The sequence below is a fragment of the Nanorana parkeri genome, unplaced genomic scaffold (genome assembly GCF_000935625.1).
Source record: "Nanorana parkeri isolate BGI_ZX_2015 unplaced genomic scaffold, ASM93562v1 scaffold974, whole genome shotgun sequence".
NCBI classification, from domain to species: domain Eukaryota; kingdom Metazoa; phylum Chordata; class Amphibia; order Anura; family Dicroglossidae; genus Nanorana; species Nanorana parkeri.
The window spans coordinates 338,887-355,424 of NW_017307242.1; the positions used below are offsets into that span (position 1 = coordinate 338,887).

At 42.8% G+C, this 16,538-nt stretch overlaps 1 protein-coding gene across 1 annotated transcript in view; it reads right to left on the reverse strand.

Moving 5' to 3' along the window:
* EPC2 (enhancer of polycomb homolog 2) overlaps positions 1-16,538 on the reverse strand; it is a 53,276-nt gene that overhangs the window by 5,793 nt on the left and 30,945 nt on the right. The window contains exons 3-10 of the mRNA XM_018566779.1: positions 11,446-11,591; positions 9,250-9,456; positions 6,985-7,133; positions 6,177-6,309; positions 4,418-4,612; positions 4,238-4,327; positions 535-680; positions 3-295 (exon numbers count right to left, since the gene is read on the reverse strand). Of these exons, the coding sequence (XP_018422281.1) occupies positions 3-295; positions 535-680; positions 4,238-4,327; positions 4,418-4,612; positions 6,177-6,309; positions 6,985-7,133; positions 9,250-9,456; positions 11,446-11,591 (1,359 nt within the window). The remainder of the gene's footprint in view (positions 1-2; positions 296-534; positions 681-4,237; positions 4,328-4,417; positions 4,613-6,176; positions 6,310-6,984; positions 7,134-9,249; positions 9,457-11,445; positions 11,592-16,538) is intronic.

Below are 16,538 nucleotides of genomic sequence, written 5' to 3' on the forward strand. Positions count from 1 at the left end.
GGCTCGTTTAATGCTCACAGCGTGTCCTACTATCCTTGAGGTACATTCTTCACTATCGTTGTCTGGAAAAGGTATTCGCCTTGGCTGAAAACACTGCAGTCGACACGACCTAATATTGCTTAGGATCTCAGATAGAGACAGTCTGTTTTCACAATGTCTATCGGAAGCATTGGTCCGTGAGTTATCGGGAGGGGGCTGTGCAACTTGGGAAGAGCTTGAAGAAGTAGACAACATTTCGGGGTCCAGCTGCTTTAGAATGGGGTCATGGGGTGTGGATAGTCGGTCCATTACAACCCTGAAATCAGAGAGGGAGAGCCAATGATTACTCTGCTTAGCAAATAAAAATGTATGTTTTATGTCACCCATCCTACGCCACTGTCTTTCACAAGTGACAGATAACCAGCAACGTATGTTCAAGAAATTCAGTCAATAGCAAATGATATGAGTGTTTAATTACGGTTCCAAAATATCAAGCCAAAAACATATCTAGAAATAAACATGCATGGCACTAGAAAAATAGATCTAATCCCCTACCTTCCACCTCGGCCAAGCCGCCTCCTTGCAAGCCCTATGCATCTTCGGGGGATTGTGAGGGTAGTGAGGCAATGTCTATACCGAAGTCTAGCCAACGCTGACAGTTCTGTGTTTTCTGAAGTATCTTCCATTTGGTCCAAATGTGGCTATAAAGACAAAAATACATTTTCAAGAACACATTTTTGACAAGTGTCCAACCGGCAAAACATTATCAAAAATGAAAAGGATCAGACCACTTCAAACATTGATTCTCCAGTTTTTATTCCACCTCCTATTTCACCCATTCTAACCTGCAAATTCAGTGTGTGTATTAAAATACTGACATTACCCTGATGGTTAATAAAAGGTACCCACAAATAAAAAGTGCAGGTCAGTCATCCCATTGTTCTCCCAATGACATGGATCAGTCAACTCCTCCCAGTGCAAAAACAGGCACACCTGGCCAATGTGAGAATACAGATTTATACCACAATCTGTATATTTGAATGGCTGGATCATATGACAGCCATCTCAGGTCTATGGGTATCTAAACCCACCCAGGAATATCTGCATTTTCCAGTTTTGCTATTGTGTTGATTATGACTTAATTATTTTACACGGACAAAACAGGGAGAGGAACCCTGTGTTAGCAAAAAAACAGACAGTATGTATGTTAAGAGCGCTACTACTGTTTGAGTGCAATTAAACAATCATAAAATGTAACAATACTGTTTCACACTTGGGATGAACAGAATACAAAGTGACTCATTTTTAGATGTCCTGGGGAGCCTTGGAGATGGTCCGATGGAAACACTATGACAGATCTGGACAAGTGAAGCCCAGTGGTATGGACGGCTGAGGACATAAGTGCAGATGTCGTCGCAAGGAAACTCAGCTGGCCAGGCTGAGCCGTTGCGGCCAAAGACACTGTCAATTCTGTGCTGTGTGATAGTGGTAGTCTGGTGCCGTCTCTCTGTCAGAGGTTGAAGCGACAAAGTCGTGGGGAGCGGTCTTTGGCTGAGACAGTAATAGGGGTGTAATACAGTAGTTGAGGGTGTCGGTCTTGAGGACAGAAAAGCGCTACGCGTTTCGAGGCTATGCCTCTTTGTCAAGCTCGGGTGAAAGTAGAAGGAACAGATTAATGGGAAAACCGCGATTTAAAAAAAACTGACAGCTGGGCAGGGATAGCACTCGTGGCCTTGTCCTGATAGGAGTATGAGAGTGGAGGGGCGGGACAGGCGTAGCAGACCGCCCATATTAGTCTCGAGTAGCATCTTGTTCTGAGCCAGCAATCCAACAACTGAAGGGTAAAATGAAAAACAAACACATTTAAACAAATTTAAAAGTTAAACATTAAGCACACTAAACGAATTTTATTCAAAAGGTTAGTTAAAAACGAGTGGGACCCATATTATTGATATCAGTTTAATCATGAAGACTGTGTAAGAAATAAAAAGAGGCTGATATTGGTGTCATTTTCTATATCAGATGCAACTAAAAACTAATGTATGAGAAAAGCATTAAAAATAAGATTTCCAAGTGTTCGCTATCGAACACATTCCTAACCATCTATCTTCATCTGAAAGGTTCCATCTCCTCTGCAAAAGAGAGACCTATTGGATCTACAAATGTAATACCCTGGTTCCAATAGGTCTCAACGAGGAGATAGAAATTCATACCATTCTATAAGCCAATAAAATTAATAATAGCCCTTAGCTTATTTTTAATGCTTTTCTCATACATTAGTTTTTAGTTGCATCTGATATAGAAAATGACGCCAATATCAGCCTCTTTTTACTTTTTATTTCTTACACAGTCTTCATGATTGAATTGATATCAATAATATGGGTCCCACTCGTTTTTAACTAAACTTTTGAATAAAATTCGTTTGAGCTTGACAAAGAGGCATAGCCTCGAAACGCGTAGCGCTTTTCTGTCCTCAAGACCGACACCCTCAACTACTGTATTACACCCCTATTACTGTCTCAGCCAAAGACCGCTCCCCACGACTTTGTCGCTTCAACCTCTGACAGAGAGACGGCACCAGACTACCACTATCACACAGCACAGAATTGACAGTGTCTTTGGCCGCAACGGCTCAGCCTGGCCAGCTGAGTTTCCTTGCGACGACATCTGCACTTATGTCCTCAGCCGTCCATACCACTGGGCTTCACTTGTCCAGATCTGTCATAGTGTTTCCATCGGACCATCTCCAAGGCTCCCCAGGACATCTAAAAATGAGTCACTTTGTATTCTGTTCATCCCAAGTGTGAAACAGTATTGTTACATTTTATGATTGTTTAATTGCACTCAAACAGTAGTAGCGCTCTTAACATACATACTGTCTGTTAATTATTTTACAGAGCACAGTTGGTAAAGCACAAGTTTAGCAGAATCCCATATTTACAATGTTTATGCAATTTAATAAAACAAAAATCAAAAAAACGGGCTTTCTCCCTTTAAAATCTCTTGGGATTTATCAAGGAACATTGGACTACACTGTTGCCTTTTGGAGGAATTGGACTACCTACTTTCAGGAGCATACGAATGACCGAATCAACAAGAGCTCTGACTCTTATGCCCTTTGCTTGAGCAGGCAGAATGTTAAAGTCAGTAACCATGAAGCAGAAGTCTCGTGAGGTCAGAGAAACGCATCACCGCGGGCCAACTGGGTGCGATGGCAATCACCGGAATGCCTTCCATCTCGATCCTGCGGAGCAGACAGGGAAGGTGCCACAGAGGAGGAAAGCCGTAGTTCAGACTGTACTCATCCCACGGAGCCACTGCTTCTGCTAGTGGATCCCTGCATCTCGAGGAAAACCTGTTCAGTTTGTGGTTATACCTGGAAACCAGAAGGTCCACATTTGGCCTTGAGACACAGGTCCTGGAACACCTACGGGTGAAGAAACCATTCTCCTGGGTCCACACGTTGGCGCCTGCTAATTGTCCACTCTTGGATTGTGGATGGCGGACAAGGCTAAAACTTGAAGTTCTGGCTAAAAACAGAATCTGTTTGCTTCTTTCTGTGACAAGAATTCTGGCCCCTCCGGATTGGATGCCTGCACAGTCACAGCAAGAGCTAATCATTGAAGCAACAGATGGACTACTTGGGAGTTCCTATACTTGGCTGGCCGGTTGCTTTTTTTCCCCCTCATTGTCATTTCCTGCAAAAGGCAACAGAATAACCCAATGTTCCTGAACTTCAATGACCCTGTGTCCCTTAAGAAATGTACTCTTAAGGATAACTGTGAATAAGAACATTTGATATAAACATTACTATATATTTTTAGCTATGCCACTCTGAAACACAGAAAATTGTGCTAGGATTGATCACTGTAGGTTCCCATGTGCACAAACATAATAGATGTGACTAGACCTCTGAAGACAAGCCAACGGCCAATCAATATGACTTAGGTGAGGGATGCGGCGTGGCAAAGCTTCTGATTGCACTCAAGTGTAAATCGCTGAAACAGTATTGTGACAATAGAGAAAAATGCCAATACAAAATAACTAAAATAGGACAATCAAGATAAAGATTGCAAGTCTGAGGATATAGGTATGACACTCAACATTTCTAGCTGAGAAATTAACATAGCAAACAGTGTGATCTTAAATATAAACCATTTCATTTATAGAAAAAAAAAACTTTCATACTGTATGAATAAAACCAGTGCCCACCCAAGTATAGTGTTCACATAGGAATAAAAGCAAAGAAAAGTCTTACGGCATAATACTGGCATCCAGTTCTTCTCCTGAAGGCATAGGGGCCATCGGGGTCATTGTCTTCCTCCGGCTCAGACACTGGAGAAGGTACCTGGGGAGGATAAACAAGGTATTATAAAAAAAACACTCCTCTTCTGAGACCCCAGTGGTTCCTCGATAACATTCCAGCTGCGGGACAAACCTGTGGAAACTCTTCATCGTCAGAGCTGTGGAAGTCATATTGTTTGATATCACTTTTGTTAATTACTGGCAATGGCTCTGAGGCCGGCAGGGCCTGAGGGATCACAACCGAATCTGCTTTCGGCTTCTTTGGGTACTTCTTTTTTAGCCGGATAATATCCAGGGTTTCTTCTTTGACAGATGAGTGGTGAATATTCTACAAAACACAAGAATATCAAAAATATTAGTAGGTCATATAAAGCTGCTATTTAGTGCAGTGATGGTGTAATTTCTTGATATATCACCACCAAGGGGTTGCACATAATATTCAGTGAAGGTAATACTATGGAACGCTGTCAGACTCAGCAAACGCCTAGGTAAGAAAAAACAGACAACTGTCTGCAACGACCCCAAGGGCCACAAATCTGGTACCAAAGGGAACCAAAAACCCCCCCCAAAAATCACACTTAACGTTACATTTATGCTAAAAAAGAAAAACTCTACAATAAAGCAACCCCTAAAGCAATACAAGACATTGAATACTTGCCCCTTCTGCTCCACCTGATCTCTGCAGTAGTGAAGAAACAAAATGCACACAATCTGACATTCTTGTGGGAGTAAACTTTTTTTTTTTAGTGCTCTGCTGTGCTGTGGTTCAATCCGTAGTCCACCTTAGTGTAAGGGCTAGCGGACCAAACCACTAGCACAGTGAAGTACAATGAACCAAACAGTACCAGAAGCACTGGATTCAGCAGGGTCTATGGTCAGCGATTAAGCCACACTACTGCAGGGATCAGTGAAATGCTTAGTAGTAAATGGAAGAGGATATCTGCTAGCTGTACAAAGTTACAGAGCAGGAGAGTCTCCATATTTTCTTCTACTAGGGTGGAAGAGCACAATACCTTATCATATAAGACCTTAGAGAACATGTACTTGAGGTGTGATGCTTTAAATCAGCTATAGCACAGGGGCTTCCTATTGTTTTTTTTTCTTTGTAATGTTAATTGCATTGGGATGCCATTCATAATATGCTGCACCAAAGTGTGACTGTTTGTCCACCAAGCTCACTTAAAAAAAAAACTATAAGTTCAATACAAATTAGTAAACTAAACGTGAGATTGTAGTCCATCACAGGAGTGAGCTTGGAGCAGTGGCTACTTTACAACACACACACAGGGACGATGGGGAACAAAAGTAGCCCCCCTCCAGGAGGAAGGACAGTGTCAGCACCAATTCAGAGATGATTTGAGGATCTACAGCCGAGTGATACACATATAGGATACAGTTTTAATAGTAGTTAAGGTACCTAAATGCATTTTTAAAATTTCACTCCTGAGTTTAGAGTCACTAATATTTGAGGCTCAGTGAGGCACAATGTAAACTCTGATAATAAAAAAACAAAATGCTTAATAAGGGGGGCTTCACTCAAAGAAAAAAGGGAAAAAATGTTGATGCAAATAAAAAAATAAAATAGTGTGAATATAAAGAGTGACTGTGGGAGGTAGACATGGTGATCATTGTAGCACAGGAAGCACTGGACAGGCTGTGAAAATGTTATAGAATGGAACAGTATCAAGATCACTGCAACAGACATTCTGTAACATAAAAACAGACCAACACAAGAGAAGAGCTAGAAAAAAGATTTTTTCTTTAATTATTTTTTTTTTTTCCCCACTACATCAGTTTTCCAGTCATCACCTAATTTAACACGCACAACGCATTATGCCAAAATCCAAACTCAGAAAAACTAGGCAAGTAGTAAAGTCATTTTTGTACAATACCTTAGTTTTGCATTCTGGAACTCTGTGATGGTTCCCATTGTGTAGTAACGTCGAGATGGGATGAGCTTCCTTCTCAATTTTCGGAATTTTTATTTCATTCAATATTTCACCTCCAAAGTCACCCAAATTATACCTTGATGAGAAAGAAAGCATTAAAACGCTATTTTTGAAGAAGGGTTTTAACAATAGGAGAGAGTCCTTTTCATGCCTACACTGAAATGCCATTTCCTGACTTTAATCTGTGCAAAAAAGAATAATGTTTACCCCCTAGACAAATGCACCCCCCAGAAAAATTCAAACACTGGCAACTTTATTGGTTCAGACAACATAAACAGAGTCCCTGCCTGGGACCTCCACCTCTGAAGTGCTTCACCCACAAGTCTGGGCTGAATTATTATAATGCACCCTATACTTTTGCCAATGTTTACCCCGGATACCGGCACCTTATTTTTTTCCCCTCCCAAAATTCTGCCAAGTAACTGGCACACGTAAAAACATTTTTACCAGAATGAACTGGTTTCTCCATTACCATCAGTTTCCTCATACATGCTTAGCAGTGATGTCAGAGCCCCCTCATGCTAGCATGCCGCCATCAGCTGGCTAAAAGTGGGGGATGTACAGATTAAAAATGCATTACTACACAAGTACCTGCAACACTTCATTTGTAGGGGAAAGATCTGGTTTAAAGACATAACTGTTTGAAGGAACATTATAATAGCCCTCGATTATCTTGCTCAACACAGAAAATGAACATTTCAAGCAAACCTACAGCCTTTCATTGGATTGAAAACAACATTAAGCATCTCACCTCTTCTCCACCACTTCCAGCGTCAAATGCAGTAATTCCCGCTTCGTCTTTTCTCGCCGTTTGATCATTTCTAAAATGGTTATGGCTCGGCTAAACTCCCTTCGTAACTTCAACATCTTCTCGTAAGATGCTTCATCATTCTTACGATTCTAGAGAAATTGCAGGAAAAGACGTGTTTATAATGGGTTATTGAGAGTTTAAGGATATACTATGTGTGTGCATAGCCGTCATATTTTCACAATGTTTGAGGAACACAATGACTGAGTCTACCGTGTTTCCCCGAAAATAAGACTGTCTTATATTTTTTTTGGCTCAAAAAAACGCACTAGGTTTTATTTTCGGGTAAGGTCTTATTTTTCTTTAATGTACAACAATCCACACTTATTACCGGCAGAAGACTTACAAGACAGGAGTGAGTGGCAAAGTTAAGAATAGGGTGATCAGGGTAATCAGGTGTGTCGTACCTTTCCAAGAGCAGATTGGTAACTAATCGCTGGCCAGAATGAGCGAAGCGCGCTTTCATGATCAATTCCTTTACAGGCGGAGTGCATTTGGTATCACTCCGTCTGTGACAGGAGCCGGCGCTATAGAGGAGGATTCGGCATATGCGGCTCTGCTCCCTCCAGCGCCGGCTTCGTGGGCCCCGCTGATTCTCTCCCGCGACTCTTCAAGTTACCCCTTATGCCACCACCGGCCCTGGGAATGGTCACAACTAGGTCTTATTTTCGGGGTAGGTCTTATATTTTAGCAATTCCCAAAAATAGCACTAGGTCTTATTTTCGGGGAAACAGGGTATTCATCAAGCAGTAAATGGAAGACAGAGGAGACATGTCTGAGGCTTTGTGAAAGTACAGTAAGTCCCCTACATGCAAACATTCAGTGGCAAACTTTTCAAAGATGCGAACATGCCAAAGGCAGCAATCTTCAGTAGGAGCCCCCGCAATGAGGGTGAGCATTACTGTGATATTACTGTGTTTTTTGGGGTGGGAAAAAAGTTATTTGCGGTTTCATTTTAGATAAATACTTCAAGTTAAACATTTCATATGCCAGCAGGTGGCGACCCATAACCAGGAACACTAGCTTTCCGGAGGCTAATGCACTGTTAAGTTACAAAATAACTATTAATAAAGGCAGATATGACAGTTTGGAGTTAGTCATCCTCCTCTCCAAGCAGAAAAGGTACCTTCTGGATTAGTCAGTTACAGACAGGCTGCTATCAAGCAAGCACACAGGTCTGGAATTCCTGATTAAGGTATCATGGATGCATTTTAAATGGTCAATTGTGTATTTCCCCCTCTCCATCTCTCTATCATCTATATATAACTATTTAAAACACTGGAAAAAAAAATCATAACAGACAAAAATAGCCAAAAAATGCTTGTCATTAGTACCCTGTCCTTCTCTATGGGACTACGCAGCTGTACGCTGCCCTACGCTCACCCTAAGTGCATGTCCGTACGGGTGCACGTTTCCTGGCTCGGATGCAGACAGGACCCATCCTGTCAGCGTACGGACACCCGCATGGTTGTGCAGGGCGGGTGAGCGTAGGGCAGCGTAGTCCCATAGAGAAGGACGTGGACTGTGTACAAATCACACGCAGCACCTGTCCTTCCCGGGAGCTGCCCCAGATGTGTTCGCTGCCCAGCTGGCGCCCCCCATCTTAATGCCCGGGGCAGCTGCACCATCTTACCCACCCCAACCCAGTTGTTATGCCACTGACTACACGCACACGGTACACATGCAACACAAAATACACACACTGTACACATAATACACACTACTTACACATAATACACACTACTTACACTGGTTGTACATCTCTATTGAGCCTGTCCACTATGAGCAGCCCGGGGAGAAGGAGGCGGCTGCGGTCCCTAACGATCAGTCCATGCTCACCGGGACTCTGGGGTGACCCTGGGACTCCTCAACACTTGGGACTTCCTTGGGACGGCCCTATTCATCCCGTCGACAGTCCACTATGATCACATGGGGAGGAGGAGGCTGAGGGTCCTCGAGCAGGGCATGAACAGCAGTCCACCGCTGGATCGGGGCTAATTACACTATATTGCGGCTCCGCCGGTGTTCACAAGTATGTGAGTGAGGCGGGGAGGGAGCGAGGGTGGAAGCGGCGACCAACTAAATCGATAATAAAAATCGTTGACAACGATTTTCATTATCAACTTTATCAATTAGATGTTTCAGCCCTAACATCTAGTACACAACCATTTATTATAAATCATTTTCATGAGAGTATAAAGCGATTACCTTTCGCGTTTGCATTTTCTCAGTTCTGCGCCGGAATGCAACATACGGATCGCTGTTGGTAGATCCGTCACGTTTCTCTTGCTTGATTTGGGGAATGAGGGAGGGCCCCCTGCAGTTTTTCCGTTTTCTTACCCAGTAGTCATACACAGATTTGATAAGGTAATCATCCTCGTTTAGCAGCAGTTTTGCTTCCTGAAGAGTGACAAGCTGCAATGTACCAAATCGCATGGTTACTAAACTCATTTACCATGAACTGCAGGTGCTTTCATAAAATGTGATGACCAATTATGTACAAACACTAGACTTTTCCAGTCCAGATGATTTTAACTGAAGCTGCGCAAGCCAAAATAAGCTTGTATTGAGTGGATGGATAGGAGGGCCAAGACATGAGGACTGGCTTGCATAATAGTTAATAGTTATCAAGAGCCGACAGGAATTCTTAACTAAACCAATCGCTACGGCTTGGCAGGTGCATCCTTTCACTCCATACAAGTCAATTTTCCCAGGGAGCCAGCGGGGGATCCCACTGGGAGGTAGAGAGTTAACACTTCAGTAATGCTTCAGATGGAAGAACTTAAAAAAATAAATAAAAAGAGACAATTTGGAAAAGATATAAAAGTCAAGCACCAAATCACAGAATGGAAACGTCTCAGGACATTACAGTCCTTAGTGGGGATGCAGCAAAAGTTTGCCCGAAAAAAGGTACTATAGCACCATTTTGTACCATATAGTACAAACACAGCAAAAAAAAATTTGGTTCAGTCTCAGCTTCTCTCCTCCCCGCTGGCTGCAAGCTTCAGTATTTATCCCCTCAGATCCCCGCTGCTCTTTCCCACCTGTGTCGGCAGAGGCAGTGGGGATCGGAGGGGACACAGAGCTGGTCCAGCTGCCGGCTCCTAGCAGGGAGGAGAGAAGCTGTCAGGAGGCAGAGCAGGGTGGAAAGCTCCAGAGCTTCAGGATCGGTACTGCGCAAACACCAAGTGATCAGTACTGATTACTCTGTTTGTAAATAACTGAGGACATAGTCCCCCCCGGTCATGAATTAACAGCAAGCACTATACATCACTTCCTGCTCATTTTATAAATGGACAGGAAGCAGCTCAACACAGAGGCTTCCTGTCCATTCATGACTGGGTTGATAGTAAATATTTACTGTCTCCAGATTATTGTGCTATTACCGTGCAACATACAAATTGCAACTAGCATCTTTTTATTCTACAGGGCCTCTGCTTTCAGAAAATATATAATTGTTTGGGGGTTTGAATTGTTTTCTAGCCAAAAATTCAGATTTGATCATTTCAGATTTCATTTCAGTGCATCCCTAGTCCTTACATGTGGTGGCTTCATTAGTTTAATTTTTCATGCTCCTGTCCCTGTATTTTCATCTAGTGATTCTGCCAATAATAAAATTCCCTGTTCTAGGGTGACGCTCACTCTCTGTACTGCATGTATGGAGGGGCAGAATTGTCATCCTAGGCTGCTCTCTAGATTTGGACTACTAAAACATCCCCCCTCCTTATCTCTATTACATGGTGGTGGGGGATACTTTGCATTTCACAGAAGACAGCATTTCAGTCTATTGCAAAGGAAGTTACAAGCATCCTGGATTTTTGGCAAGATCAAAAATGTATTTTTCTGCAATTGCAGGAAACGTACTTGGCCTGAAAAAAAGAACTAATGGAGCCAGCTCATCTAAGGACTAGTGAGCTGCACAATTAGGTATTAGTGTTTAAAGTTTAAAAAGCACGGCCATCAGCAGATCAATGAAAAGTAAACTCTCTCATCAATGGGTGTTAGAAGCCTATTTTCTATGTATAGTTTGTTATCATCTATATTACACAGGACCATCATACTTTACTGCAAGTCTACAAGACAAGCTCTATTTATCAGAAAACGATATCTGAAGTCTCTAATGACTAGTAGTCAGCGCCTGTATCTGTATCAGGAAGTCTAAATAAATGGCACCCCAAAGCCCCATGGATCTGGATTACCATGCGTTGTGGTAATGTGCATTGTACGACGTGCTATTGAAGTACAACACTGTGAAGCCACACTGAAGCTTAAGTACCAGTTTTAATTATTTTCAGTGGGTACAACAGTTTCCTGACTCCTGGGATGTTGCCAGCCTTGAAACTTTCAAAGGACGACAACCATAATGTCCTAACCAATACATCGCACTGAAAATAATTTTCATACCTGATTGGAGCTTGCCTTTTCCAGCCGGTCAATCATGATTTCAAACTGCAGTGGTTTAAGTTCCATTTTCCTGTTAAGCCGATTAAGCAATGTCTCATCTTCAGAGTCCATATCATAGTCTGGCTGCTCATTGTCCAGATTAAATGCTGAAAGGAGGTGGAAAAAAAATAGATGAATTCTTCAAACAGGTGCTCAATGCAAAACACAACAAACTTAACAAGGATAGGCCAATCATTACATAGTTTATTATTATTAGGTTATCTGAGGTTTAGGACTAGGGGTGCACCCATATCGGTATTTTGGTATCGAGTACTGATTTTTTTTTTCTTTTTCCGGTACTTGCCGATACTGAATACCAATACCGGAAGTCCCATTCAGGAAGCTAGGCAACGTGTAATGACTTACCATCCTGGCTTCCTGATTAGCCGGGAGGCGTGCAAAATACTCGCCACCCGGCTTCCGGATTAACAAGGCAACCGTCCCGATGCTTCTCGTCACTAGGTGACGAGAATGCATGGAGCCAGCTTTCTGGCCAATCAGGAAGCCGGGCGCTGTGTAATGACGGGGCGCACGACTTCCTGATTGGCCCGGGAAGCCTGCTCCATGCTCCCTCGTCACAAGCTTCCCGGCCAATCAGGAAGCCGGGCAGCGTGTAATGACACGCTGCCCGACTTCCTGATACCGGAAGTATCGGGCTACGCATCAGAGCATCGTACTCGTACTCGCCCAAATACTCGCCATTGGCACCGATACTAGCATCAGTATCGGTGCATCCCTATTTAGGACTAGGTTTGGCTAATTTAACAAACGGCAATATCGGGGCCGTTATGGTATTTTAGTTTGCATAGAGTAAATCTAACGCCATATTATTCCAAGTCTGCTACAATGCTGGTCTGGGAAGTCCGCATTGAGAGTTCACTGCTGGATTTTTCATCACCAAAAATTCAATTTTTATCTTACAAACCCCTGCCATCAATATTGTACGGTGGTTACTCGCACAACACAAGAACCTGGGGTCTGGATATTTTGCATTGGTCCCTTCAGAAAAACTTCCTTAAAGTGCCCATGTAAATATAAACTTCCCGACATTGGACAAGCATGCCTCTTTCTGCATCCCACAATGCAAAGTTCTGCACCCAAGCAGCGGCCCTGGGCATTTCCACATTGGGGGATACATGCCAATACAGTAAAGCAGTGCTAGACAAATCCTGGTCACCGTGGTGACAAAAAAAAATTGCCCAGGCTACCAGGGATTTGAGTACGTTTTCCTCAGTGACTTCAGCTCTCTCAGCCACCATTAGATAGCGCCTAATAGAATCATTAAATACTTCCAAAGCAATAAATAGATATTGTAGGCTACCACTGAGTAAACTCCTTGCAAACTATAGCAAAAAAAAAGTAATATATATTATAATATTTTTTTTCTCTTTAATTTAAAAAAAAAGAAAGAAATAGATCTGTGTCCTGCAAATTTAAAATACCATTGTAATGCTAGTAGAAACAATACCCCTGGGGACTCGCTTGTATGTATTTGTCACTGGCTGCTATGTGGCAACTTCCCTTTTTGGTGAATGGAGGGTCTCTATATATTGTTGTGCATTTGCTGGGATGGGGCAGAAATTGCTCTTGAGGTTTTAACTTCCATTACCACGGTATTTTAAACAATTATGTACAAACAAGCTTTTTTTGGAGAGGCTTCTTTGCACATTTTGATGTGTACATAGGAGTTTGTTCTGTGGTAGTCTGCAGTACAGGTTCATCGATTTGGATGTTCAGTAGGGATGCAGCGAAATTTCGGCCGCCAAAACACATAAGCCGGAAACGGAAACGAAATTGAGGTGCATCTCTCGTTTCTCTCCTCCCAACTGTGCGCTGCGCTGTGTCCCCTCTGACACAGTGCAAAGTCCAGCGGGGAGGAGAGAAACTGTCAGGAGTCCTAGCGTTGCGAAGAGGAGAGCGCTGCGAGCCGTGATGTCACAGAAGGCCGAGCTCTCCTCCCGCACAGAGACAGCAGTGCGGTTGAGGAGTCAGCTGTCAATTGAGACCAAGTTCACTTTCCTGCACCGCAGGTTCAGCCTCCTGTGACAGCGAGTCAGGATGAAGATAGGTTACAAGCAGTCAGCGATCACTGACTGCTTGTAAATAAGTGAGAACATAATATGTGTACTGTGTGCCCAATTATGAATGAACAGGAAGTGCTTTACATCACTTCCTGTTCGTTCATGATTGTGGACAACTCATACTATCTCCACAGGTTATGAATGCAGAAAAAGATTTCAGACCCAACTGCAGGGGATGCAGAAAAAGATTTCAGACCCAACTGTGTCCTAAATCTCTTTTTCTATTTCAAAAGGGAAATATAAGGAGTCTGCTTAGACCCCTAATATTTCCCCTTTCCCCAGAGCCACTTACAGTAAAGACAAAAATATAATAAATTATATATATATATATATATATAACAAACATTCTGTTTCGGCCTGACAATTTTTTTATTTTGCGGTCAGACAGTTTAATTTCAGTGCACCTCTAGTGTTAGTAATTCTACTAGACACCAGGGAAGAGTTTTTGTAGGCCACTAACCGATTTAATTCTCTCAGATTTACTCCCAAATGTTTCTTCTTCACTGCATTTTTGTTGTGTGCAACAGTGAGAAACAATATGGGTCAGCACTGTGAGATTGAGAGAGCATATGGGTCACAGGGCAATGGCAACCAGGATTGGTCTAGGTCTGTTTTATTGATATATTTACACACACTTTACATTTGCAAACTTGTGTAGAGCGGTCAGGAAAATAACACTGCAAAATAATGATCGCCATGGTTACCAGCTATAGTTTGTTGGATTTGTCCAGGTCTGCATTAAATGATCAGATGGAACTTTAATAGGTATGCCAGGGGTGCTCTGAGGGGGCCGATATTGAGATGTATGCCTGGGCATCATGCTCTTTCTTCTATGAATATTAGATTAAAAAAAATTTCACTGCAGGTACACTTTAAAAAAAATATCAAAAAGATCAGGATAAGAGGACACATAGTGAAGAGGTAAGCAGGAAGCATATACTAAAATTAACAGCATAGGTCTCATTTTCAATCATGAGTAAACTTAAAGATTAAATCCGAGATGAGCAGATATTTTGTCAAAATACAAGAGGCATGTACAGTGGCTTGCAAAAGTATTCACGCCCCTTGGCATTTTTATTTTTTTTCTATTTGGTTACATTACCACCATGAATAAAATTGATTTTTGGGGGGTTTGTATCATTTGATTTACTTTGAAGATGTAAAAAAATTATTTTTTTTTGTGCAATATAAATGAGAAATAAGACAAATCCCCCCCTCCCCCAAGAAAACTTGAGCATGCCTAACTATTCACACCCCCTTCCCCAAAGTCAATACTTTGTAGAGCCGCCTTCTGCAGAAATTACAGCTGCATGTCCCTTGGGATACAACTAAGTAAACATGGCACATCTAGCCACTGGGATTTTTGCCCATTCTTCAAGGCAAAGCTGTTCCACCTCCATCAAGTTGGATGGGTTTCGCTGGTGTACAGCAATCTTTAAAAGGAGAACTATGCGGTTAGGGCTTTTCCCCATAGTTCTCCTAAGGGTAACGGGAGGACACAAACTAGCGTCCTCCCGTTACCCTAAGCTCAGTATACAGCAAGCTACAGCTCGCGGTATACTGGAGACGCCGCAGCCGGAACGGATCACGACAATTATGTCTGGATCTACCCAGCTGCGTGAGTGACAGCTGGCTCTGCCTATCTAGAGGCAGCCAGCTGTACCCGCCCCCTCACCCGTCCATTCCGCCAGTCAGCGCTGGAGGATCTGACAGGAGAGGCCGGAATCCAGTCCCCCCCCGCCACGGCTCTCTGCAGTGACAGGATCGATAAGTGAGCAAGCGGTATGTGTTCGCTCACTTCCCGATCCCAAGCTGACCTGTGACAGTTTCATTGTCACAGGGCGGCTAGAACTATGAGGATGAAAATCACTCACCTCATAGTTCTCCTTTAAGTCATGCCACAGATTCTCAATCGGTCTGAGCTTTGACTGGGCCATTCCAAGACATTTAAATGCTTCCCCATAAACCGCTCGAGTGTTGCTTTGGCAGTATGCTTAGGGTCAATGTTCTGCTTGAAGGTGAACCTCCGCCCCAGTCTCAAATCTGTCAGACAAACAGGTTTCCTGAATTTCGCTGTATGTAGCGTCATCCATCATTCCTTCAATTCTGACCAGTTTGCCAGTCCCTGCCGATGAAAAACATCCACACAGCATGATGCTGCCACCACCATGCTTCACTGTGGGGATGGTGTTCTCAGGGTGATGCGAGGTCTTCGGTTTGCGCCAGACATAGCGTTTTCCTTGAAAGCCAAAAAGCTCAATTTACGTCTCATCTGACCAGAGTACCTTCTTCCATATGTTTGGAGGGTCTCCCACATGCCTTTTGATGAACAGCAAATGTGTTTGCCTATTTCTGGAAATAATGGCTTTTTCCTGGCCACCCTTCCATGAAAACCGGCTCTGCAGAGTGTACGGCTTAAAGTGGTCCTTTGGACAGATACTCCAATCTCCGCTGTGGAGCTTTGCAACTCCCTCAGGGTTATATTTGGTCTCTGTTGCCTCTCTAATTAATGCCCTCCTCGTCTGGTCCATGAGTTTTGGTGGGTGGCCCTCCCTCGGCAGGTTTGTTGTGGTGTCATATTCTTTAGATTCTTTAACCACTTCAAGACCAGGTGTTTAGACCCCCTTCCTGTCCAGGCCATTTTTCAGTGTTCAGCGCTGCAGTCCTTTGACTGACGTTTATTCCGTCATGCAACGCTGTACTGAAATTAATTTTATACCATTTTTTGGGGACAGATAGGGCTTTATTTTGGGGGTATTTAATCACCACTGGGGTTTTTATTTTTTATTATAATTAGGAAAAATTACAGAAAATTTTGAAAAAAAAAAGTTTTTTTTTACATTATGTTAGGAAACATTTATTATTAACCAGTTTTTTGGTAAAATATAAAAGATCGGGTCACGTCGGGTAAATAGACACCAAACATGTCAAGCTTTAAAATTGCGCGCACCCGCGAAATTGCAGAAAACTACC